This window comes from Stenella coeruleoalba (genome assembly GCF_951394435.1).
Source record: "Stenella coeruleoalba genome assembly, chromosome: 10".
Lineage (NCBI taxonomy): Eukaryota > Metazoa > Chordata > Mammalia > Artiodactyla > Delphinidae > Stenella > Stenella coeruleoalba.
Window position 1 is genome coordinate 13520393 of NC_137156.1, and position 26682 is coordinate 13547074.

Consider the following 26682-nt stretch of genomic DNA (forward strand, 5'->3'; position numbering starts at 1 on the left):
ACTTTGTAATACTGTGTTGTTTACAAAAATAAGGATCTGCTGTCTTTGTTAATATTTAGCACTCATGTGATGTTTTACATATCGTATTTCGTACTGAAAATATATAAGCCTCAGGCACATTTTCATCACTCTCAATTTTTATAGTTTCCGTTTTTTTACTTGAATTAACTTCTCATTCTTTGTCATAGTCATACAGTTCTACTTCAGGGTTTAAAAGTAAAATGGTACATAACACAAGGTTATTGTATACGTGTGCTTCTATCTTACTAGTTTTAAGCTCTGTGACAGCTTCGTCTGTGGGGTCCTCTCAAAACATTGAAACAAATCCCTCTATTGTCTATCACCTTTTACTGACATTTGAATTTGTTAGAACTTCATATAGAAAACAAAGATTGCACTTCACATAGCAGAGAAGAGAATAAGCATAGGTCTTGCTCAGGCAAAATACAATTTTCTCTGGTTTACTAACAGTCAGCATTAGATGAACCAAACCATCAGAAGCATCCTGGACCCTGATCACCTTCATGTTTGACAGGCATCCAGGTCACATGTGGTCCTCACTTGGGGTTCGGTTTGAGGCATGCATACTTGAAAAATGAGTTGCAGAGAAAGAGTTTCAGTATCTCTTTCTTTAGCTGCTCATAAAGCTAACCACTGAATATTTTTCCTCTCTCTCTCTCTCTCTCATTGGTGGTTGTAATTCCCAGTGTCCCCAAAAGAATCCTCTTACTAGTTGGACCACTTTTTTCTTATGATTATCAATTGGCCAAAGCCCAGTTTCATTCATATCCTGAGCTTTGGACATGAACCTGTGAATATGGCTTTGTTTGCCTCTGAGTTGGCAGTGTGAATCTGGCACGTGCAGTTTCTACTGACAGGGCTGTACAGCTACGTGATGCTCCGTGTTCCCAAGGCAAACCCCCACTTGGTCCCAGGTCTTCCCAAACAGACCCATGATGCACAGGTATACCCCTGGGTGCCCTTTGTGAATCTCGAACCCCACTCCCTCATTGACAACAGGTTCTAAGTGATGTTGGCAGAATCCCAGCTCTCAGCAAGGATATCATCTCAATAGAGTGCTTTCCGTCTTCTCTCTCCCACAGGGTCCAGTAGCATCAACCGCATCAGCGTTGTCTGTCCTCTCCGTTGGGCCTGGCCTTCCTCCACCTCCACCTCCTCCAGGGCCACCTCCACCCTTTGATAGTGAGGGCAGAAGAGAGGAGTCTTCTCCTTCACGCTCAGCTTTATTTGCACAACTTAACCAAGGGGAAGCAATTACAAAAGGTGAGAAAACCAGACCTTGAGGCTGTCTCCCTCTGGCTTCAGGCACACAGATTCCTCAGAGCCCGCAGTGATGGATACATCATTCCATCCCAGTCCCTACTACATGGAGAGCCGTGTGTTCTTCATCTCAAGGTAGATGGGCTCAGTGGACTGTTGGGTGGATCAGAAAGAAGAACTCAGAGATCCTAGGTTCTAAATGGACCACCGCACTGTGTCACCACTTCAGCCCTGGATGCTTCAGCACCAGCTACAATCCAGGCATCAAGATCAAGTGAAACAAAAATGACAGATGATAGAACCTCTGTCCTCAGAGGTGTATGGGCTTGTCAAAGAATTATATCATTGAACTACCTTTGTGAATGGTTAATATTTTTAATCATATACTTAATAAATTCATGTTGCCAAAAACTTTATGCAGATGTATTTTTGCTTTGCATGGGTAATAGGAATTATGGTATAAGTGTTCTCGTGTGCTGTGCTGGGAGCTAAGAACCAAAACTATTTCTGTGGCTGCAACTGGCTGCATTATCCCCTCATCCGCAAAGGAAGGGAATGGACTCATAACCCTTAAGTCGATTCCATACTCTGACCTATGCTTACTGAAATGCTCTAACTTTTTAGACTGTATCTAGGAAATGATTTAGCTATGACAGAAGTAAATCATGGAATCCTTTCTGGCGAGGGGGTTTGCATTTTGCATAATTTTTATCTATTAGCTTATCTCCTTCAAGAAGAGGTTCCTCAAGGGGAATTTCCTGACAGTCCAGTGGTTAGGACTCCAAGCTTCCACTGCAGGGGGCAATGGTTCAATCCCTGGTCAGGGAACTAAAGTCCTGCAGCCCATGTGGTAGAGCCCATGTGGTTAGAGGTTCCTCAAATTAAAAAATACTTACAGGGCTTCTATTAGCTCTAAACTTACATAGGTCTCAGCCTCTGCATACTGCCCTTGAGAAAACACTCAACTGTTATGAAAATAGCATTACCTGTGCTGTTTACATCATGTTGATACAAGAAGTTAGGGACATTTCCCTTTGCATAAAATGTAGGAAATGTGTCTATGTGTTACCTTCCCAGGGCTCCGGCATGTTACTGATGACCAGAAGACATACAAGAATCCCAGCCTCCGGGCTAACGGAGGACAAACTCCATCTCCTACCAAAAGCCACACTCCAGGCCCCAAGTCTCCCCAGTCTCATCCTCCTAAGAAACATGCTCCTGTGTTAGAGTTGGAAGGGAAGAAATGGAGAGTGGTGAGTGAAGCCCTTTAACTTTATTTAGGACATACTCCGATGAAAGAAACAATGGCTAAACTGTTTGCCAGGGTCTTAAGGATTTCCCATTTTTTCTTCAACTTTTTAAAAATTACTTTTAAAATTGTGGTAAAGTACACGTAACACAAAATGTACCATCTTAACATTTAAGTGCACAGCTCAGTGGCATTAAGTACGTTCACACTGTCCTGCACCCATCCCCACCATCCATCCACAGAACTCTTTCCATCTGGTAAAACTGAAACTGCACCGCTTAAACAATAATTCCCCATTCCCCCTCACGTCACCACCTGGCAACCACCTTTCTACTTTCCGTCTCTATGAATTTGACTCCTCTTTCTGGAAACTTTTAATCTGTGCCCCATTCTGATCTACTGTAGGATGTTTCATCCTATTCCACTGGCCGAGGTGCTGATAAAACCTACTGCGTCACCCACCACTTTCACAGTTGTCTGAGCAGGACAAAGACACTTTGAATGTGGATGGAAGCTGGTGCCCCCTGCCAGTTCAGGGGCCTTCCCTAAAGATGGAGGAACAAAGTCCCCAGAAAGGTTGTCATGGTCTGAAAGTACACTGGGACTTAGACCACTGTTGTGACCTTTGCTGGTTTATTTGTCCAACTCCTACTTGCAGATAGTGCTGCAGCATCAAGTCCAGACTCAGCGGCCAGACTCAACCCAAAGCCCTCACATCCCTGCTGCAGCCCCCGCCCACTAGCCAGCGTGCCTGATGCCTAACGTTTCACAAATTGACACCGACCCCCCTTCCAAGCAGCCGTTCCTCTCATTCCCAACATTACAGTGACAAAGTCAGACCTGCGGTTTGGTCTGTTAAGAAAATGGTTCCTAAAGGAAGAACATATTGAGAAGCTGTAACTGGTGAATGCTCCACAGTAATTTCAGCATGCGGTGGACTTGATTTATGCATCCTTATATTTAATATTTGCATATGTTTTAATTTTAGGAATACCAAGAGGACAGGAATGACCTTGTGATTTCAGAGACTGAACTGAGACAGGTGGCTTACATTTTCAAATGCAGCAAGTCTACTCTACAGATAAAAGGGAAAATAAATTCCATTACAATTGGTAGGGCAGAATTATGGGTCTGTACCTACTATGATAAGCTGCTTTGTATAAATATGCTGAATGAATTTAGCAGATTGTTTTTTTTTTTTCCCTAGACAGCTGTAAGAAGTTTGGCCTTGTGTTTGACAATGTGGTGGGCATTGTGGAAGTGATCAACTCCAAGGACATTCAGATGCAGGTAACTGACCCTTTCAGCCATTCCTGGCCCCCACTACCTATGGCTTTGCCTAGACGTCCCCTCTGCTTACAAGGGGCCCTCCATGTCCACCTGTAAAACTCTTATTCTCTTTCCCTCTAGACACAGCTCTGTCTTTACCTCCTCTCTGAAGCCCTCTCTTACTTTTTGGACAGTGTTAATTCCCCCTTTTCAACCTCTTATAACACATCCTATCTTGCACAGCAATTACTAGTTTACCATTTCTATTTCAAGAACAGCCAGTTAATCTTTACAGTTCCAGAAATTTGCACAGTACCTGAACATAGTAGGTGTCCAATAAATGTTTGATGAGTGGGTGATTGGAATAAATCAACTAATGAGTGAACCGAAATATTAAGAGGTTCTCCTAGCACAATAGTACCATGCTGAAGAGAATTTATTTCCCTCAGGAAAAATTGGGTCTGGGTAAAGTTTTTCTGAAGAGTCAATGAGATTATCAGAAAAACAACTTGGAAAGCAGGATTGCAATTGAGTCTGCAAAACAGAAGAAAATCTGCACTGCTTTAGCAATATTTATTTAGCCAAATGGGATTTTATAACATGCCAAAAGCTAAATGACTTCTTACTTTGGCCAGCTATAACTACTATCTTTGATTACACTGTTTTCATATTGTTAATCACCCCTTATTATCTGATGTTTCCTGATAATGTTTGTTAAAACTGGCTGCTAGTTGTATAGATTGTTCTCTTTGGTTTTACTAGGCTTTTCACCACTGCCCCTTTTAACTAGAGTAGTACATTCAATAGTTGGCACATACATGGAGATGTATTTTAGGACCCTCCATGTGGGAAAAAAATATCTAATCTCTACCTCATACCATATTTAAAAGTAAAGTCCTAATTATAAAAAGAAATACTTTTAAACTTTGAGAATAAAATACAAAAGAAAATCAGTAGAAAAGCAATTAGGGTCAAAAAGCACAAACTGTAAAGAAAAGGACAGGTGAATCTAACCACGTTAAAATTTATGTGTTCAACAGAAGACATCACATACAAAGCTGAAAGATGGGGCATGGATTGAAGAAAGATACTTGCAATGCAGATAATCAAAAAGGATTTATAACCAGAATTTATAAAGAACTTAACACAGGGCTTCCCTGGTGGCGCAGTGGTTGGGAGTCCGCCTGCCGATGCAGGGGACACGGGTTCGTCCCCCGGTCCGGGAAGATCCCACATGCTGCAGAGCGGCTGGGCCCGTGAGCCATGGCCGCTGAGCCTGCGCGTCCGGAGCCTGTGCTCCGCAACGGGAGAGGCCACAACAGTGAGAGGCCCACATACTGCAAAAAAAAAAAAAAAAAAAAAAGAACTTAACACAAATCAAGAGGAAGACTAACAACTCAGTAGAAAAATGGACAAAGAATATCAGGGCAATTCAGAGAAGAAAAAGTGAAGTATTTGATAAATATATGAACATATGCACAACCTGCCTAATAGAAGAAGAAATGCAGATTAATTAGCTATATCCTCTTACACTCAACAGTTTTGAATTCAGGCTGTCCTTACTTTGCAAGGGGCATGTTAGCTGAAACGCATGCATATCCGAACTGTGCAACTTGAGGACTGCCTGTATATTAAAAAGTCTCATGGTACAAGCGTTGTTATTAGAACCCTGATACATCAGTGTTGGGAGAGTAAACTATTACACTCACTGTGCAGAGCAAATTGGCACCATCTAATAAAGTCAAAGGCAGTCATAGCCTGTAACCAAGCAATTTCACTCTTAGGTGTGTGCACTAAAGAAGCTCTAGTACAAATGTTGATGAGACATGGATAAGTGTTTATTGCAGTATTATCCATAATGGCAATAAAAGCAAAAACAATTTAAATGTCCACCAGCTGGTAAATGAATAAATAAATCCACCTAATAGAATACTGTACAGTGGTTAAATAAATGAATGAACTACACTTACATGTATAAAAATAGGAAAATCTCAGAAGCAGCCTTGAGTGACAAAGGCAGATTATAGAACAATAGGCACTGTGTAATGTGTCCCTTTATATAAAGATCAAAAACATGCAAAACAATATGCACATTTTAAATATACTCATGAGGGCTCAAGTTCACCTTACGCAAGAGACAAACCTGCTGTGAATTGTAAATACAAAATTCAGAAGAGTAGTTACATCTGTGGAGGGAAGGAAGGAGGACAGTGAGATGGGGGATGGAAGAGAGGGGGCTTCAACTATATTGTAAGATGATAGTCCTAAAAAAAAGGCAAACGAGCCAAAACGTTAAACTCTGATAAAGCTGTTTAACAGGCATATATGTATTTACATCGTTGTTATATTATTCTTTGTATGCTTCTATGTTTGAAATATACATTTTTAAGGCTATGGGCCTTAAAATAATCTGGAAGGATAAATCATGGTTATCTGTCCAAGAGGGATAGAAACTTGGCAGCGTGGTTCAGAAACAAGGGAGAGACATTTTACTGAACACTTCAACCTTCTGGATGTTCAAACCAAGCGAATGTCATTACCTATTTAAAACATTTAATAAACTATTTTAAAAGGGCCTGGACACAATAAAGACAGAACGCAGATTAGTGCAGGCTGCCTGGGGATGAGGACGGAGATTGGCTATAAATGGGCATGAGGGGTATTTGGGGGATGACGGAAATATTCTAAAACTGAATTGAAGTGATGGTTGCACAAATTCACTAAATATCATTAAATTGTACACTTAAAGCAGGTGAATTTTATGTTTTCACATTTTACTTCAATAATGCTGTTAAAAAGATTGAAAGGAGGAAAAGCGCACAGAGGAAAGTTCATATGATTTACTTCAGTAATTCTGTTTTTTTGCAAACTATCCTAGAAAAATAGTACAAATTATGGGAGAGAGGAGACTAAGATATTATGTGGAAATTTTTTTAAACGTATAGAGAAATAAATTTAAGAAAAACAAAGAATACAGGTACATGTATTAAATGCTAGAGCATTGGCCTGGGCAAGGTCACATAGCACCTGTCACTCAACAGGGGAGCTACTTTTTAGTCCGGTTCTCCTGATAAGGAACAATCTCTGTTCTCAAAATGTTTACAGAGTACCAGGGAAAAAAGGCATGTACTGTATATAATTTACTCTAAGGAAATATTGACTAAAAATGATGTGGAAATGACAATTCTTATCCTCTCAGGTCTATTTAAAAAGTCTACTGCTTTTCAGATTTTCAGATACATCGATATTTTAGCATTTTATGTGCTAAATGTGCTATCCTCGTGTGACCCCACTCTGTCTCATAAATGAATCTCCTAAGACACACTGACAATTTACTTCTTTCCCTTTGCTTGCCTGGTATTCATACAGTTCTGGTCGCTATGGAAATGCTCTTCATCATTATAAAATAAACCTAGAAATTGCCAAAACATTACTGCTGACACATTCTTGATATATACATATAGATTTTATTTTATTTATGGCAAAGCCCTGTGCTTACCTGACCTTAAACTACCTCTGCCTTTTTTTTTTTTTTTTTTCTTTTGGCACTGGGGCTCAATTCCAACTTGGTGTCCAGTTTCTGTGGGGAGAGGAGAAAACAGAGAAGTGTGGTGACCTGGCTAGATTCCCCTAAGGAATTCTTTACATCACCTTCACCATCACAGGAGTTGCTCCTTTAATTTGCAACCCAGCCTATTCTTCAGGGTGAAAGAGGAGATGTTGTTATCACTTCAATTACCATTACGAGAAGGAAAATTATGTAGTTGTAATATGGTCGTTGGGGGAATAGTCTGTGCCTGTAGAGATTTGGGGGGCAGGAATATCTGAAAACTGACTGTTAAAAAAGAAATTTAAAACTGATCATAATGTTTATAGCACTTGATATTTGTAACAATACAAAGAACCACCTCCTCTTGTGTATGGTACTATTTACCTATACAGTGAGTAGCCTGAACCAAGTCTCCAGTTTGGGCTCCTGAAATGAATACATTTCAGAATACCTAGACACTCATTATCTCATTTAAGCTTCACATTCAGCCAGTGAGATTTTTATCTAGCAAAGGACTTATGTGAAAAGAATTGTAGTGTTTCTTATTTATTCTTATTTAGATTCAGGAAAAATCTTCTCAATTACAGAATAATTTATTTACTCTTAAATGACAGTATTAGTGAGTGTTTTAATCCAAGTTTCCTAGAGATTCGTCAAAACTAAAATTTTAAGCACATGAAAGCAAATGCATCTTGTTTCTTTTATCATGAAATCAAATATATGTTTCAAATCCACTAACGGGGTTGTGAAACTTTTTCTGAACATTTAGCTGCTGTTTTCCAATTAGTCCCTTTATTTTGTGTCAGGAAAGAGACCCTGAGGTTTGAGAATCCCCTTGTGTGGTCCTTTCATTCTGTCCCCAGATGACACGTACTAATTCACCCTGGAGACTTTGTTATTCAGCCAGCCTCTGCAGCCCTAACCCAGCCATTCCTAATGCTTGTTTAGGCCTGTGGACTGTACTTATTTGGGGACATTGGAATTTCTGTTTATTTGCTTTGGCCCTAGATTTTTTTCCCTTCTATTTCAGGTGATGGGGAAAGTGCCAACAATTTCCATTAATAAGACAGAAGGCTGCCACATATACCTCAGTGAAGATGCGTTAGACTGTGAGATTGTGAGTGCCAAGTCATCTGAGATGAATATACTTATCCCTCGGGACGGTGATTATGTAAGTACCTTTGAAAAGACTGTGAAGAATTTTTCTTATTAACATTCTTAGAGACTGATTAATCACCTCCCAACCTTTGACCTTCCTTTGGAGAATAATTCACAGGCAGGAGAGGAAGTCAGAGGGTGGCTTTTCACCTATCTGCTCCCCTGTTAGTTTCTTGACTATGCCCGGTCCTGGATCTGTGATTCTCACAGCATTTTCCTAATAACTACCTTAATGGGCTAGCTCTTATCAAATAGTACACCAGGCATCTGAGTTCATATTATTTAGGACTAAATATTTTCCTTTGCTGTGGTGGAGGCAAACAGAAAAGAGGGAGAAGCACTTTGGGGGAAAAAAGGAGGGAAAGGAGGTAATAATAAGTGGACCTATTTGTATAGGTATTCTCATGTCAGTGGTTCTCAAACCCAGCATAAGAATCAGCTGGGAAGCTTGATGAAAATACCAGCTCCCAAACTTCACACCCAGAGGTTAGATTCAGGAGGCTTGGAGGGGGCCCAGGAATCTGTAGTTTTAATATACCCAGGTGATTCTGATATTATCAGTCCATCCAGTGACCCTTCTAAGAAACGGTAGCCTAAGCCACCATGTATTTTCTTTGTCTCCTCTCCCCAGCAAAGCAGTTTCTAGAAAAAGCAAGCAGATATTCTCACACACTGAAGAGGAAGCATAAATAAATACCTTTTCTGCATCATGCAGTGTGATGGACTTGCTGGCTGTTGCCATTTGAAAGCAAGTTATTACTTCCTATTAGTTGTTGCTTTTTTTTTTTTTTTTGATGTGGACCCTTTTTAAGGTCTTTATTGAATTTGTTACAATAGTGCTTCTGTTTTACCTTCTGAATTTTTGGCCGAGAGGCATGTGGGATCTTAGCTCCCCAACCAGGAATCAAACCCACGCCCCCTGCATTGGAAGGCGAAGTCTTAACGCCTAGACCTCCAGGGAAGTCCCTAGTTGTTGCTTCTTGAAAGTGGAGAAGTAAATCCAGAGATCATTCCCTCTGGTTCTAGCTGTGCAAGGAAGCAGTGAACTGGGAAGGATGGGAGAAAACGTAACTTAGGCACACCTTTGAAAGAGGACCCCCCCCCCATTAGCCTATGGGTCAATCACCAGCTGTCTACACTGCAGTCAGCACTCAGGTTAATCTCCTTAGGCAGACAACTGGATTGCTGCCATGTTCTCCTTTCCCCACCTGCCAGTGAGCACTACCCAGGCACACACCACATATTTCAGTTCAGAATTCATTGTTTAAGTCTAAAGAACAAAACTCCACAAGCATTGGAGTCACTAGGTATCTGGACAGCCTAACCCTGAGCTAGAGAAGTATCTCCTCTTGGGCTCTCCACCTAAAAAAAAAATACTGAAGAGCTAAAGCCAATACAGAACAGCTTCAGAAGAGGAAAGCTAAAAATTAGGATGATTTCTGGCCTTTGCAGCTGTTTAAGCAGAAGGCTCAGCTTCATGGAAACTGGCTGGAACTGCTAAGAAAAGCAATGGGGGTTTGGACGAGCACTGCAGACTAATTAAACTAGAATCCCTGGATGTGGTATCCAGACATCTGTATTGGTTAAAACTTCCCGGGTGATTCCAGTGTGGAGCCAAGATTGGGATCCACTGACCTAAAGGATGAGTATAGCTCAGAACCTGAGCTTTTATGCTGAAAATGTAGTCTCCCCTCTATAGGTGAATTATCTTGTGTCTTCAGTCCATGGCCCACTTCACGCATTTTCTAACTGGGGGTAGTAGGGAGCAATACAGAGGTCCTGCCACGGGCATTGTAATCTCGAAGTAGATGGTGGGGATGATTCATCCTGAAGGGAATCAGTCTCCCAGAGAAGGTCTGTCATCACATTACTATCATGTCACTCCCAAGAAAGACTGGGAACAGCTGTAGTGCAGTTACCATCAAAGAGGTACCTCCACTCTGGAGCACTCTCCACCTGGCTTGGTTTATTCATCAAGAAGAGCCCCAGAAAGGATGTTAGCCACACACACACACGCGCGCGCACGCGCGCACACACTAGGTTTCTCAGACTGTGGCTTCTTTGCTTTCTCTTAAGACTATTGCAGATTTCACTCTAGGAGAATTCACCACTCATGACAGAAAGGGCCTTCCCTTTAAAGTAGTTAAATAAATAGCTTCTTCCAAAAGAAACAGCTGGACCCAACATCTAGGAAGATACGTGTTAGTGTGTGTATTCCAGTAGATGTGAAACATCACATCTCACCGACAGATGAGCACAGGCACCAGCTTATCACACTGCGGTACAGGAAGTCCAGGGATGTCACAAAGCCAGGGCTCAGGGGACCGCTCCTCAGCTTCCTTTCCTGCCCTCTCCTGCAATGACTGGGGAATCACTCTCCAGGAAAAGGAGAGAGCCCAAACTAATTTTATTTTGACTCTTCTGCATTTTTCTTTGTATGTGTGTGTGTGTGTGTGTGTGTGTGTGTGTGTGTGTGTGTGTAGGGGTGTGTGTGGAAGGGGGGCATGTATTCCCCAATGGGAAGAGTAGGAAAGCAGGATGAAGGGTAACAAGTTTATATATAACTTGCAGCACATTTTAATATTTCATCAGAGGGTAGACATAATGCCGGGATAAAGCCCTTATTCAGACTGGGGGCCAGCAGCCTTGGCATCCCCTTGGAACTTGTGGGAAATGGAGATTGTCATCCTCTTTCCCAGATCTACTGAATCAGACAGAGTCTGCCTTTCAGCATGATCCCCAGTGCATGTTTGAATCTGGTGCAGGGTCAAGGGTAAAAAGTCTCAGGTTTGATCTTTGGCTGCTCAGAGGCTTGACCTCTCAGGCCTCTGTTTCCTGTAGATGGCATCTCAATAATATCTAGCTCTTAAAGTTCTTGCAGAGATTAACTGAGTTCACGTATATCTGGTGCTTAGCAGAATGCCTGGTTCTTAGTAAGTGCTAGCATCAGTGAGGATGCTGGCAGGCAGTCACAGAGCTGACACGTGACCATGCATCGCTCCCTGATGCAGGTTTGGGTTCCATAAAAATGTCTTTGTCCATCATGTGACACTAATCAGCCTTCCATCTGTTTGCAAAGCCTTGGTTTAAATAACTTTGTTCTTCTGGCCTTTTTCCAGAGAGAATTTCCCGTTCCTGAACAGTTCAAGACAGCATGGGATGGATCCAAGTTGGTCACTGAACCTGCAGAAATTATGGTTTCTGAGAGACCCCCGAACCCCCTGACCTGAATCCCCCGCATCAAAAAAACAAACAAATAAAAGCAGCATTAAAGACCTAGAAGTTGCAGTAGCACCTACTGCTTTAGCTTTGGCCTCCAACAATTCTGTGCTATAGAAACAGCATAATTTCTGGCACGCCTTCGTGGGCATTTTGGAATATTTAACGTTTCTTCATGATTTGCCTTTGTGTGTGATTTGAGTTCCACATGATGACTTGTGAGCATTATACATTTAAAGGAAAAAAAAGAGAACTCTGTTCCCCTCATATCATTATCACAGTAGTTAAGAGGTAAAAATATTGCATGACTCACTTTTACACTTACATTTAATTGCTAGTTGATAAATAAAACCTTTGAGAATCTAAAATGTACATTTTTATCTTTCAGACAATTTCCATATATTTGGTAGTATGCTCTAAAAAATGTACGATTTTTGTTTTCTTCTTTTTACCACCTTTATCAGCATGAATACACTGTCAGCCTGAATACATATTTCAACCCATGTTTTTAAAACAACATAAGTTCCGTACTAAGAACCACATCCAGTTTCTTGGTCCTTGAAAAGACCTTTATTCTTTGCAGTTACCAGAAACCAAAAGTAAACTCTAATGATTTATCTTAAATACTTTTCTGCCATGTCACTTGGAAAACTTTTACTTTTCTGAGATTTTTTTTTTTTTTTTTTTTTGCGGTACGCGGGCCTCGCACTGTTGTGGCCTCTCCCGTTGCAGAGCACAGGCTCCGGACACGCAGGCTCAGCGGCCATGGCTCACGGGCCCAGCCGCTCCACAGCATGTGGGATCTTCCCAGACCGGGGCACGAACCCGTGCATCATCAGGCGGACTCTCAACCACTGCGCCACCAGGGAAGCCCTACTTTTCTGAGATTTTTATGCCAAAAGATTGATAGGAAAAAGCAGGGTGTTTTTTGCTCTATAATACCTCACAATGTTGCTCTAGGAACAAGCTCAGTTGTTATTTTCCAATTTTGAACCTGTGAAATATCAGATGCCTTGTAAGTGATGTCTTTAATGTTTTATTATAGACTTTCTTCTTTTCCACTTGCCAGACTCGCTAGCCAGTCTCAAAAATGAAAATGAAAAAGCCGTAGTTATATTACAACTTCTAAAGCCTAAGGGATTGTTTGTTGGCTTGGCTTGCCGCTCCTGTTTTGCAGTGTTGATAGTACATGCTTTTTCAACGCGAGAGTAACTCTGATACTCCTTTCTGTCTTGTTAGTACATAGTGCTGAAAACCTGCAACTTCTTGGATTACATGTAATGAATTTTAGTATAATGCTTGCAGACCCAATACAAGCATATATATTGTGCCTAGTACAGCCTTTGGAATACATCATTTCCATTTTTTAAATATCTTCTATAACCGTATAGTATTCAAATTAGTAATGCTTGTGTACCACAGTTTTGCTAGAAAAGTTTTTGTCCGTATGAAGAATGTTGTGGCTTTAGTAAATACCTTTTTTTCAGCTGTAAACTTATTCTGAAATAAAGTAAAATTCTAATTGTTTAAATACTGTGATGAATTCAGGGTGTTAAAATATTTTCCTCTTTGATTTGCTCCTTGCTCGTATGTCAGCTTTAGAAAATGCAGCTGAGCTTTTCTAGTTGAATTAGAGAATTTACCCAGCATGCCATCAGTTTCCCTGAAGAATAGCTTCTTCTAGATAAATATCAGATAAAGCCATTTTCAGTTGGAAGAACTGTCAGAAAAGTCTAGAATCAAGTTTTTTTAAATATTGCATTAGTTTAGTTTGAGGTGTACAGCATAGTGATTCAGTTATTTTTTTGCAGATTGTATTCCATTCTAGGTTATTACAAGATATTGAATATAATTCCCTGTGCTATTCAATAAATCCTTGTTGCTTATCTGTTTTATGTATAATAGTTTGTATCTGTTAATCCCATACTTCTAATTTATCACTCCCCTGCACTCTCGCCTTTGGTAACCATAAGTTTTCTATGTCTGTGAATCTGTTTGTGGTTTGCATGTATCACTAGATTCATTTGTATTATTTTTTATTTTAAGTTTTATTCATTTTTATTATTTGTATACATATAAGTGATATATAGTATTTGTCTTTCTCTGACTTATTTCACTAAGCATAATATTCTCTAGGTCTATCCATGTTGCTGCAAATGGCAATATTGCATTTCTTTATGGCTGAGTAGTGTTCTATTGTATATATATACCACATCTTCTTAAGCCAGTCATCTATTGATGGGCACTTGGTTTGTTTCCATGTCTTGGCTATTGTAAATAGTGCTGCTATGAGCATTGGGGTGCGTGTATCTTTACAAATTAGAGTTTTTGTTTTTTCCAGTTATATACTCAGGAGTGGGATTGCTGGATCATATGATAGTTCTATTTTTAGTTTTGTAAGGAACCTCCATACTGTTCTCCTTAGTGGCTGCATCAATTTACATTCCCACCGACAGTGTAGGAGGATTCCCTTTTCTCCACACTATTGTTTGTAGACTTTTTGATGATAGCCATTCTGACTGGTGTGAGGTGATACCACATTGTGGTTTTGATTTGCATTTCTCTAATAGTTAGAAATGTTTAGCGTTTTTTCACATCTCTGTTGGCCATATGTATGTCTTCTTTGGAGAAATGTCTATTTAGGTCTTCTGCCCATTTTTTGATTGGGTTGTTTGGGGGTTTTTTGATATTGAGTTGTATGAGCTGTTTGTATATTTTGGATATTAACTCCTTGTAGTTTGCATGATTTGCAAATATTTTCTCCCATTCCATAGGTCTTTTTGTTTGTTGATGGTTTCTTTGCTGTGCAAAAGCTTTTAAGTTTGATTAGGTTCCACATGTTTATTTTTGCTTTTATTTCTTTTGCCTTGGGAGATTGATCTAAGAAAATATTGTTACAATTTATGTCAAAGAATGTTTTGCCTATGATTTCTTCTAGGAGTTTAATGGTGTCATGTCTTATATTTAGGTCTTTAAACCATTTTGAGTTTATTTTTGTGTATGGTGTGCGGGAATGTTCTAATTTCATTGATTTACATGTAGCTGTCCAGCTTTCCCAACACCACTTGTTGTAGAGACTGTCTTTTTTCCATTGTATATTCTTGTCTCCTTTGTCATAGATTAATTGACGGTAGGTGTATGGGTTTTTATTTCTGGGCTCTCTATTCTGTCCCGTTGATCTATATGTCTGTTTTTATGCCAATACCATGCTGTTTTTTTATAAGATAAATTTATTATTTTTTTGACCAAAGTGCAATGATTTTTAAATCTTCTTAGACAACTATGAAAAAAAGTATTCAAGAAAATAAAATACAAATGGAAAATTTAACCATTAGATTTCTTCTACCATGCTGTTTTTATTACTGTAGCTTTGTAGTATAATCTGAAGTCTGGAAGGGTTATACCTCCAGCTCTGTTCTTTTTTCCCAGGATTGCTTTGGCAATTCTGGGTCTTTGAGGCTTCCATATAAATTTTAAGATTATTTGTTCTAGTTTTGTGAAAAATGTTGTGGGTATTTTGATAGGGATTGCACTAAATCTGTAGATTGCTTTGCATAGTATTGTCATTTTAACAATATTAATTCTTTTCATCCAAAAACACAAATTATCTTTCCATTTCTTTGAATCTTCTTCAATTTCTTTTGTCAGTGTTTTATAGTTTTCAGCATATAGGTCTTTCACCTCCTTGGTTAAGTTTATTCCTAGGTACTTTTTTTTACATGATTTTAAACAGGATTTTTTTTTTTACCTTCTCTTTCTGATATTTCATTATTAGTGTAAAGAAATGCAACAGATTTCTTATTAATCTTCTATACTACTACCTTGCTGAATTCACTTATTAGTTCTAGTAGTTTTTTTGTGGAGGCTTTCGGGTTCTCTACATAGAATATCATGTCATCTGCAAACAGTGACAGTTAGAATCCAGTTTTATAATTCAAGGCCTCTTCACTGAGAGAATCCCCTTCACTGATCTTTGTTAATGTAAACATCCCAGAAAATAAATGTAGTTTATAAATGTAATAGAGTATTATATATACTATATAATTAAATATATAATATAAATAACTTTTAGAATAAATTTATAAACGTGTGGAGGAAAACAATTTGTGGCAAGAAAAGACTTTTAAAAAACTGCTATATACCTATTACATAGTAATAATTTTATAATGAGAAATAAGTTCACTCAAAATTCTTGGAATCTCTCAACCAGCTTTGGACTTGGCATCCGCCTTTCAAAATACTTCATTGAAGATATTGAACATCTGCATTTGAGGTTCACAGAATTATTTTACCAGCCTTGATGGCTTAAATCACCTACTGGCTTTTTGAGCAGGTTGGATTTATTGAAAAAGAAAAAGAGAAAAACAAAAACAAAACCTTTGGCAATGTATAGGAAAACAATTACCAAAGACAACACTGCATTTCCAATATGTTTTTTTTCTTGTACTTCGTTGAATTCCAGTGTTACCAATGCTGTGACCTAATAAATATTGTCAAAGGAGTAAGAAATCCATACTTCGCAGAATTGCATGTTGTACACATTCACAAAAAGTCAAAACAGAAATATGTCAGAAAAATTAAATGCCAAGGGTCTCCTATCTCTCTTTGTAATAATACAAAGTATCATTTTATATGATCAAAATGATGAAATAATCCAAAAGAGTCCTCGCTGCCTTGAAAATCTTTTCCTTGATAATACTGTCTCCATTAGCTAATCTATTACTGATAAACTTGCTTTCACAGCAAGATGTCTTGAAGTGAGTAGTCAGTACTAACCACTTCTCCTTATCTATGAAAAGTATTTCTAGAACTGGTAGGAAATACACTTAGTTTTATTTACTCTTTCATTCATTGAAAATATCTACCTCAACTTCCTAGAATCTAGACGTGTTTATCAAGGGAATCCCCTCGTTTTAAAGATAAAAAGCTGAGGTCCAGTGACATTAACTTGTGTAAAGACAAGCAGCCAGTTAGAGATAGAGCAAGGAGTGGAGTGTGTGAGCATGCGCGCGCGCACACACACACACACACACACACACACACACACACACACACACCTTTTTATCACCTTGTAATGCGGCTTCTAGTCTCACCAAGTTTCAGAAACTCTCAAAGGTCATTAAATCCAGTGGCTTTATCTCATTCCTCATCCATTGAGATTCTTGATGCTTCTTGTTTCTCATTAAACTTCCTTAGATTTTGTGATACACAGTAGACTTCTCTGACTCTTGTCTCTTCTACCTCCCCCCCTGTCTCAAATGCTCATTCCTCTCCCTTAACTTCATCTATCACCTCTATGTAGATGACTCTCCAACTCAAATCCATCTCCCAAGAATCTTTTTTTTTTTTTTTTTTTTAATTTTGGGCTACATTGGGTCTTTGTTGCTGCACACGGGCTTTCTCTAGTTTCGATGAGCATGGTCTACTCTTTGTTGCAGTGGCTTCTATTCTTGCGGAGCATGGGCTGTAGGTGCGCGGGCTTCAGTAGTTGTGGCACACGGCTCAGTAGTTGTGGTGCATGGGCTTAGTCACTCCGCAGCATGTGGAATCTTTCAGGACCAGGGCTCAAACCTGTGTCCCCTGCATTGGCAGGTGGATTCTTAACCACTGCGCCACCAGGGAAGTCCCTTCCCAGATTCTTAACTCCAGGTGTCCACAGAGTATTTCAACCTGCCTGTCCCAACTTCATTCATCATGGCTAAAATTAATGCACATTGCCCACGCATAGCATATTTTCCTCATCTGCATTTCTAGTTTCAGTCGTAGCCTCCTCATACCTTTCATCATAGATGTAAAATCAGCTCTTTCCTGTGATAGGAAACAGTGAAATAGAACCAGGATCTGGAGGGAACCATGGTTCAGTCTTGAACATGTTTAGCTCAGGGCATCTTTGTGACACCTAATTGGAAATGGAGAATAGGTGGTTGGATATGGGTCTGGAGTCTTTTCATTATGTCTGATACCAAATCCTTAAGAATCATTTCAAAAGTATAATATTTTTTAAAATGACTTTCATTAAACATGTTCATTGCAAAAGAATTATTTTAAACCATTGGCACTTTCTGCACCACTTGAGATACACATATAATTTTAAAGACTTTAATTGCCTCAGCTGAGAAAAGCTGATTTTATAGTCTTTCACAGATATCTTTTGCAAGTTTAACCGTTTTAATGTTTCTGTGTATGATGAAGCTTATATCTATGCTACAAGCGAAAAATGAACCAACTCAGATTAGCCCTTGATAATTCATCCATATTTCTCCAAATGTTTTTTGTTCCTGTACTGTCTAGTAACGTGGCAAAGAATATGTAACTAATGAAGGATAATGTTTGCCTGTTGGTAGAGAATTTTTTTCAGGTTTCCCTCCAGTACAAGGTACTTATATTTAAAGATAATTCTTGCTTAAAACTACAAATTTGAATATTTGAGTTCTAAGTCAACTTTTATTTTAATATCTTGCTTTTTAGGATCCTCATAGTTAAAAAATGATACTTCATGCTGAAATGAAGATCCAGATGAAAGAAATACATCATTGACCACACTTACTAAACCATGATACTAATTATTAAATTTCTTTCACCAATATCACAAGGGTTTTTTCATTAAAATTCAATTAGTAATTTTCCATGGTGTCAGTAATTCATCTTAGAAACTAATCAGAAGGTACACGTTTAAAAATTTTTTGTTATTTTTAATAATAACTCTATGGCCTCATTTCAACTCATAAGCCAAGAAACTTGCAATAGGAAGCCTTCCCATGAACATAACAGTTCTGTAGATTTGTTTGGTATGATGAGATCTGTTTGGGAAGACTGTACTTTCCTGCTCGTGGTCCCTATAGGGCATAATCATGCCCACATATAATGAATGGTACACATTCCTAGCAGGGATGAGCTAATGACACATGTTCCCCAGCAGCCTTCCCTGCGTGCAGCTGATATTATGACACCCCGTGCTTCAGGTATTCCTCTTCAGCTTAAAAGCTATAGAGAAAATATCAGAGTTAGGCAGATGCAGACAGTTCCAGGGGGGAGCAATTGCCTTCTGCAATCAAACATGATAAAATCTTGGATCCTTTGTGGATATTTAAAGACATCATCCGGTAGCATTACTAAAAGATGTATAGAGGTCCAGAGAAGTATTGTACAAGAACCATGTATCATATGTGTCTTCAGGAAAATGATACAAGTTTATGGCAATAGGATATTTAAAGGAGTTGTAAGTTGTATATATTCTCCATATCCTGGGATAGAGAAAAATTGGATTAAAAAAAGCAGGAGTTTCCTCCACCATTGTGAATCTCACTTCTTTACCTCTGACTGTAATGGCAAATCAAAACAGATTTTTATATTTATCTAACTAACTTAGGCAAAAAGAAATTAATTGTATATGCCTATTGAAAAAGAAATAGTATTTGAAAACCAAAGGTATCCAAATTACCCATCCAGATTACCTGATTAAGTGGCCAATATTTTACTATATGCTCATTCACAGGTCATGTGTAATTGTCTGAATAAAAAGAATATTTTAATATAAGCCCATTCAGTGGATGTGGAATTCAGGGAGTGATGTCCCATCATTAACAACTAAAATCTGGTTCTCTATAGAGAGTTATCAAAATGTTCTCTCCTTTGTTAGCATCTAAAATAATTACACCAACAATATCGTCTACATTCTGCAGGCTGTTTCTACCAACTGGCTAGACAACTATTTTCTCAAATTAAATTAATTCCATACTCTTTAGTTTACAGAAATAAGTCTCTCTTCATCTACCAGACAGACATATTTCCAATAGAATTTATCTTCAGGGGAAAAAAGCTCACACTTCGTTAACTCTTCAAAAAAGTAAAATAAGTCTTGCATTAATCAGAAAGAACTTTGGCGGGGAATCAGAAGCTACGGTTTTCATTCTGGATCGGCCACAAACCAGAGATGTGCCCATTTGACAAATGCCTGTGACACCTTTAAAGACATGTAATTCTTTTAAAATGAGGTCAGTGTGTTAAAATGTTTTTCAAATATACAACAAAACTGCCTGTGACAGAGTCACTAGTTGACCACCAAGATCTATTCTTCTTTCCTTACTAGGCTGCATTTCCCAGTCTCCACTGCAGTCTGTTGGCCATGTGACTAGATGCTCCTTGAGGGAATGTAAGTATTAAGTAATGTAAATCCCACTTCAGGACTTAGTCTTTTAAGAGAGCATATTTTCTCATGTTCCCTTTCCCTTCCACCAGCCAGATCCTGGATATGGCAACCAGCCTCAATCATGCAGATGACAATATGCTCTTGTTACGCAAGAATAACAAGTTAGAAGGAGCCTGGGTCCCTGAGTTACAATATGGAAGACAGCCACTCACTGACCTGACCTGCTTTAGGTAGTTACATGGGAAATAAAATTACCTTGTGATTAAACTGTTACATATTTGGATTTAGTTATCAGAGAAGGCTAGTCTACCAAATCTAATATGCTATCCAGAAACCCCTGATTTACTGATTCAGTCATTAGAAATACCTCTAAAGAGTTTGAAAGATGTGCAGAGTACATTAAAATGAGCATGTATCAGAAAAACAGATTGTAAGAAAATTTTTATTAAAGTGTATGTAATTAAAAGAACTATATTTGTATATAAAGATGTAAATATATATTTGATGAGAGACAGTTTAGTATAGTTTAGTGGTTGAGAGCTTGGATCCTAGTTTTATCACTTACTGGCTGTACGATTTGGGAGGAAAAAAATCACTTCTTTACACTTTGGTTTGTTCATCTTTAACATAGCTATAATAATAATAGTACTTAGCTGTTGGGTTGTTTTAGGGAGTAAATAAATATACTCATAGCACACAGTACAGGTCATAGAAGCTTTAGTTACTATTATTATCATCATCATTATAGCATAGAGAAAAATATAGAAAGATACACACTAAAATGGCAACAAAGGCTTTATTCAGAGTATGGGGTTGGAGGAAAGAATCTTTCCACTTTTGATTCTTCGTATTGTTTGAATTTGTCAGAGTAAACGAGCATTTGGTTATTAAATTTCTCATAATTCTTAGTGATTACTAAACATCCAATAATTTAAAAAATATATTCAAAAGAAGAGAATTACCTTTTCATCAATTTATTTTATCTGATTCAGATTATAGGTTTTCGTTTCAAAAGAGTATACATGAAGAAAATGTTTTATAATCAACTTGAAAAACAGTCTGAATGGCAAAATCAAATGATATTTTTAAATGTTTATTTTACAGAAAGAGTGGTAAAATCTAACAGCACAAGTGTTTAGAACCTAGTGATTTCAATTCAGCAAGTTAAACATTTTTTAAGTACTTCTATGTAATTGGTACTAAGGATACAAGGAGCAAGAGTCATGGTCCCTGCTTTGAGCAAAATTATAGTTTGAAGAATTCTTTGAAGAAACTTACGTTTTATTTTCAATTTCTTAAAAATTATTTTAAAGATAAATACATACTTTCTAAAACACTAGAAAAGAGAAAACACAAAAAATAATTATATAGGGAGCCAATAAATGCCATCTCAGAGCAGCAAAAAAAAATAATAATAATTATATACAAAGTGCAGAAAATAAAAGGACGAATGAAATAGTAAAAATAGAGCAAGAGAAAAAATAGACCAAAGATAGTATAAAAATAGGTATAAATGTGACAAATTATATCATGAGAATAGAAAAACTTGATTCAATAATTATATACACTGTTTTTAAAAGCCAGATCTAAAACAAAGCATCTCAAAATATTACAGCTAAAAGGATGGGCAAAGGGATATTAAATAAATGCAAACAACAAGAAAGCAGGAATCACAATACTAATAATATATATAATACAATAAAATTCAAAGTAAATATATTAAACAGAACAATAAAGTTTATTTTATAATGAAGGGTGTAATTCACACTGAAAATATAACTCTCAGAAAAACTCTTTAATTGTATGTGTTAGTTTTTATTGCTGCATAACACATTACTACAAACTTAATGGCCATTACTATCTCTAGTTTATGCAGTCTGAAGTCTGAGCATGATGTATTTGAGTGCTCTGGTCAGGGTCTCACAGACCGAAATCAAATCAAGATGCCAGTCAGTCTGTGTTCTCATCTAGTGTTCATCTAAGGCTTGGGGTCCTCTTCCAAGCTCATTCAGGTTATTAGTAGAATTCAATTCCTTGAGGTTGTAAGACTGAGGTTCTCTTACTGGATATTGTCTTCTTTAGTTAATTTTGGCAATCTATCTTTTCTAGGAAATAATCCATTTCTTCTGGGTTTTCAAATTTGTTGGAATGAAATTGAACATCGTGTTCTGTTTATTTTTTTAATTGCCTCAGTATTATGAATTATATGTTCTTTCTCATTCTTAATGTCCTATAGCTATAATTTCTTCTTTTTTCTTAATTAACATTGCCAGAATTTTATGTATTGTTTTTTCTTCAAAGAACTAGTTATTGGATTTGTTGACAAGTTATACTATCATTCTACTTTCTAATCTTTTAATTTTTGATGACTAGCTCATTTCTTTTTATTGTTTTACTCTTATAAATAATCCTACAGGAAATATGCGTGACTTGCATCTTTTTACCCTAGTGCTCTTATGTCTATAAGGTAGATTCCTAAAAGGGGGATTAAAGAGTCACAAGTCTGATATTTTTTAATGTTGATGGATGCTGCCAAATTGTCCTTTTAAAGAGTTGTGCAGACTTACATTTCCACAAACTGTGAGTGAACCTGTCTCTCCATACCTCGTCAACACTGGGTACCATCAGTCTTAGTAATGTTTCCAGTCCAATAGGCAAAAACATGATACGGCCTATCAATGCACGGAACTGATGGGGTGGGAGTGGGGCAGGCTAGTGTATAAAAAGCAGGTACGTTATCATGGTTAGCTAGTGAGAATAAACTGAGCCAGGGTATTACATTTAGAAAAGAGTATACAGGTCAACAAAACTCTATGATAAGAGAAAATGGAGAAGAAACCAGCAGAATTGTGGAATTTTTCATTCTTTTGACCGCAAGAGTGAGGGGGGCCAAGAACAGAGTGGGCACTGGATGGAGCTGATTTGAAGTTTCAGTTAATGTCCTACGTGTTACAACTCCGGACTGGCCTGGCAGGGGACCCCGCTTTATCATAATGATAAGAAAAAATCATGTAAATAAAGTAAATAATAATGGGGTCTTGGAGGGAGCTCAGGAAGAAGCGTGGTAGGATGTGCCAAGGTCAAGGAGGAAGTTCCAAGGGGAGAATCTGAGTTAGGAAGCTGAGGACTAAATTGACCTGCGTGCTCAAAAGGTTCCGTGGCTTTTCCCCCTGGATTGGTTGCTTCCGGTGTTGTTAAATAAAGGAGAAGCCGACAGAGGCAAATCAATTGTTTTCACGTTCATCATGATGTACCGACACTCGATAGCTTAAAATATTTGTTCTTTGTCTTTCTTAACAGTTTTCCATTGTTGCCTGGACCAAAGCCAAACTCAGCCTCCTTCCTTGACCTTTATGCAAATCCTAACACTTTCCAACATCTCACCAGGGCTCTCTCTTCCTGGCCTCTTTCCTCCCTTATGTCATAGTCATTTTCTTCATACACCCCACTTATTTTCAGCTTTTTATCTCATGCTATACATACCTAAAAAGCTTTCACCTTACCCCCAATGCTCATATTTCACCAGTAAAATCTAATCCTAACCTAAAATAGTCTTTCCTTTTACCGGAATTTCCTGGGCTCTATGTGTATATGTAACTCAAAGCTAGTCAACATACATAACGTGAAGCTAGTCAACAGTCCTTGGTTTCTGTTAGGATAAAACGGAGAAGACTGGATGGATGACTTTTAAGATTCTCAGATTCTGAAGGCGGGTTTGGGGAGTGCCGTGGTTCTTAGCTTTGGAAATTCCTCCACCTACTGGTTGTCTGAAGTCAGTTTACGCTGAGATTGATGTTGCTTTGAGTCCGCCCATTTTCAGGAATAACATGTGCCTCTAGTGAATGCTGACACATTTATAAATCACTTCGAATTCCTAAAGTAAAAAAGGCTGTTTTGAAGAAAATGTATTCTTATAATATACAATATTTTTAAACAGATGATAAATTTCTTAATGCTCTTTGACAACCACTGGCGGGCAGAAAAACATAGAGCAACTCACTCCAAGTTTGGCTAGAGTCGGAAAAGATGCCTTATTTTAATGTGTATTTCTAAAAGTTAGAAATCAAATTATCTTAAAATTTAATCTTTTATTTTGTGCATTGGACATCTTTTCAGATGAAACCTATGGCAGTGGTTATACTTTTTTTTTCAAATTGTGTTCTATCAATGTATCAGATCAGACAAACCTTTATTCTAAAGTACACTTTAAAAAGCAATTTGCCATCAGGTGTGGGTTTGTCAATATTACTAATAAGAACAGTTGAAATATGTTGATAAGTTAAATATCACTAAAAATTAGAGAAATCAACACTAAAACCACAGATTCATAGCTGCCTGATTTTTAGGAACTCTCTTTTCAGTTATCTTAGCAAAACACAGCTTCAAACATGGCTTAAAATTATTAGCTATTTCCCTAACACCTTCTCTTCCAAAATAAACTCCCAGAAGTTTAGTATACAATTACTATGTCTACTTCCTCACCTTCCATTCCTTCTTCAATCAACCTTTCACCCTTCACCTCAAGAAACTACTCAGGTAAAGCCATCAGTGACCTCTTAATGGCTGAATCCAATTCAGGTTCTTTAGCTAGAAGGATCATAAACCAGCACTTGCTAACTTCCACGTCAGAGGAACTTACTGGAAGGATATCACAGTCTCTGAAATTAAAGAAAAATGTGTCCCAGTCTCCAATTTGGCACCTCTCCACCCCATATTCCACAGGACTACCAGAGAGATATTTATAAAAGACAAATATGACCAGGTTTATCTCCCTGATTAAAAGTCTTCAACAGCTCACACAGAACCAAGATGGCGGAGTAGAAGGACATGCTCTCACTCCCTCTTGTGAGAATGCCAGAGTCACGGCTAGCTGCTGGACAATCATTGACAGGAGAACACTGGAGCTCACCAGAAAGGGTACCCCACATCCAAAGACAAAGGAGAAGCCACAATGAGACGGTAGGAGGGGTGCAATCACAGTAAAATCCTATAACCAATGGATAAAGAGGTTGTGGTACATATATACAATGGAATATTACTCAGCCATAAAAAGGAACGAAATTGGGTCATTTGTTGAGACGTGGATGGATCTAGAGACTGTCATACAGAGTGAAGTAAGTCAGAAAGAGGAAAACAAATATCGTATATTAACGCATGTATGTGGAACCTAGAAAAATGGTACAGATGAACCGGTTTGCAGGGCAGAAGTTGAGACACAGATGTAGAGAACAAACGTACGGACACCAAGGTGGGGGAAGATGTGGTGGGGTGGGGATGGTGGTGTGATGAATTGGGCGATTGGGATTGACTTGTATACACTGATGTGTATAAAATTGATGACTAATAAGAACCTACTGTATAAAAAAGTAAATAAAATTAAATTTAAAAAATTTTTAAAAAGGATAATAAGGGAATATTATGAAAAGTAAAGCATTAGGCTAATAAATTCAACAACTTAGAAAAAAATGGACAAATTCCTTGAAAAACACAACTTACCAAAATGAATAAAATGAATTAGAAAACTTGAATATCTACTTAGGATATTAATTCATTATCAAAAACCTTCCCCAAAGACAACTCCAAGCCCAGATCATTTTGCTGATGAATTCTATCAAATACTCTGCAAAATTCTATCAGACACAATACCAAAGAAGATAAAGGAATAGCTAACAAGCCCACAAAAATATGTGTGATATAATTAGTCTTCAGGGAAATGCAGATCAAAATCCTATGAAGTGATATTACTTCATACACACTGGAATGGTTAAATGTAAAAAGGCATTGTGACATCAAATGCTGGCAAGTGTCTGGAGCCACCAGAACTCTCATACATTGCTTGTGCACTACGACCCCTTTGGAAAACTTTCTGGCACTTTCTTACAAAGTTAAAAATAAACCTATTCTATGACCCATAAATTCCATTTCTGGGTATTTACCCAAGATAAACGAAAACATATGATTATGAAAATACTTGCACAAGAATGTCTACAGGAGCTTTTTTTTTTTTGCGGTACACGGGCCTCTCACTGTTGTGGCCTCTCCCGTTGCGGAGCACAGGCTCCGGACGCGCAGGCTCAGCGGCCATGGCTCACGGGCCCAGCCGCTCCGCAGCACGTGGGATCTTCCCGGACCGGGGCACAAACCCGTGTCCCCTGCGTCGACAGGCGGACTCTCAACCACTGCGCCACTAGGGAAGCCCTACAGTAGCCTTTTAAAAATTGGGTACAAACTTTCAGTTATAAGATAAATACATTGTGAGGATCTAATGTGCAGCATGGTAACTATAGTTAATAATATGGAATTGTACACTTGAAATTTGCTGACAGTAGACTGTATGTGTTCTCAGCACACACACGAAAAAGAGTTAACTATGTGAGCTGATGGATGTTAATTGACTTGAATTTGGTAATCATTTCACAATGTATATGTACATCAAATCATCAAGTTATACACTTTAAGTATAAAAATTTTATTTGTCAATTACTCCTCCATAAAGGTAAAGAAAATAAATAAAAGTTAATAGCTCCAAATTGAATGTCAAAGGACAAATGAATGTCCTTCAACAAGAAATTAGAAAAAATACAGTTTATTTGTACATTGGAATGGTGCTTAGCAACAGAAAGGGACAAATTACTAATAAATCACAACACTGATGAATCTCACAGACATCATTTTGTTGGAAGAAAAGATACGAAATGTTATTCCATTTGCGTGAAGTTCAAGAACAAGCAAAAGTAAACCTATGTTGATTTGCCTCTCTGGGCATGGAGGATTGACTGAGAAGGAGCATGAGCTACAGTTTGCTGG

At 38.1% G+C, this 26682-nt stretch overlaps 1 protein-coding gene across 8 annotated transcripts in view; it reads left to right on the forward strand.

Annotated features, from left to right (window-relative positions):
* Positions 1 to 13670, forward strand: part of CAP2 (cyclase associated actin cytoskeleton regulatory protein 2) — a 168669-nt gene extending 154999 nt beyond the window's left edge. For all 8 annotated transcript variants that reach the window (XM_079935519.1, XM_079935518.1, XM_079935525.1 and 5 more), the window contains 6 exons: positions 1104 to 1284; positions 2359 to 2534; positions 3519 to 3642; positions 3738 to 3820; positions 8380 to 8520; positions 11627 to 13670. In XM_079935519.1, the coding sequence (XP_079791645.1) occupies positions 1104 to 1284; positions 2359 to 2534; positions 3519 to 3642; positions 3738 to 3820; positions 8380 to 8520; positions 11627 to 11737 (816 nt within the window). In that variant the 3' untranslated portion in view covers positions 11738 to 13670. The remainder of the gene's footprint in view (positions 1 to 1103; positions 1285 to 2358; positions 2535 to 3518; positions 3643 to 3737; positions 3821 to 8379; positions 8521 to 11626) is intronic.
* The last annotated feature ends 13012 nt before the right edge of the window (positions 13671 to 26682 follow it).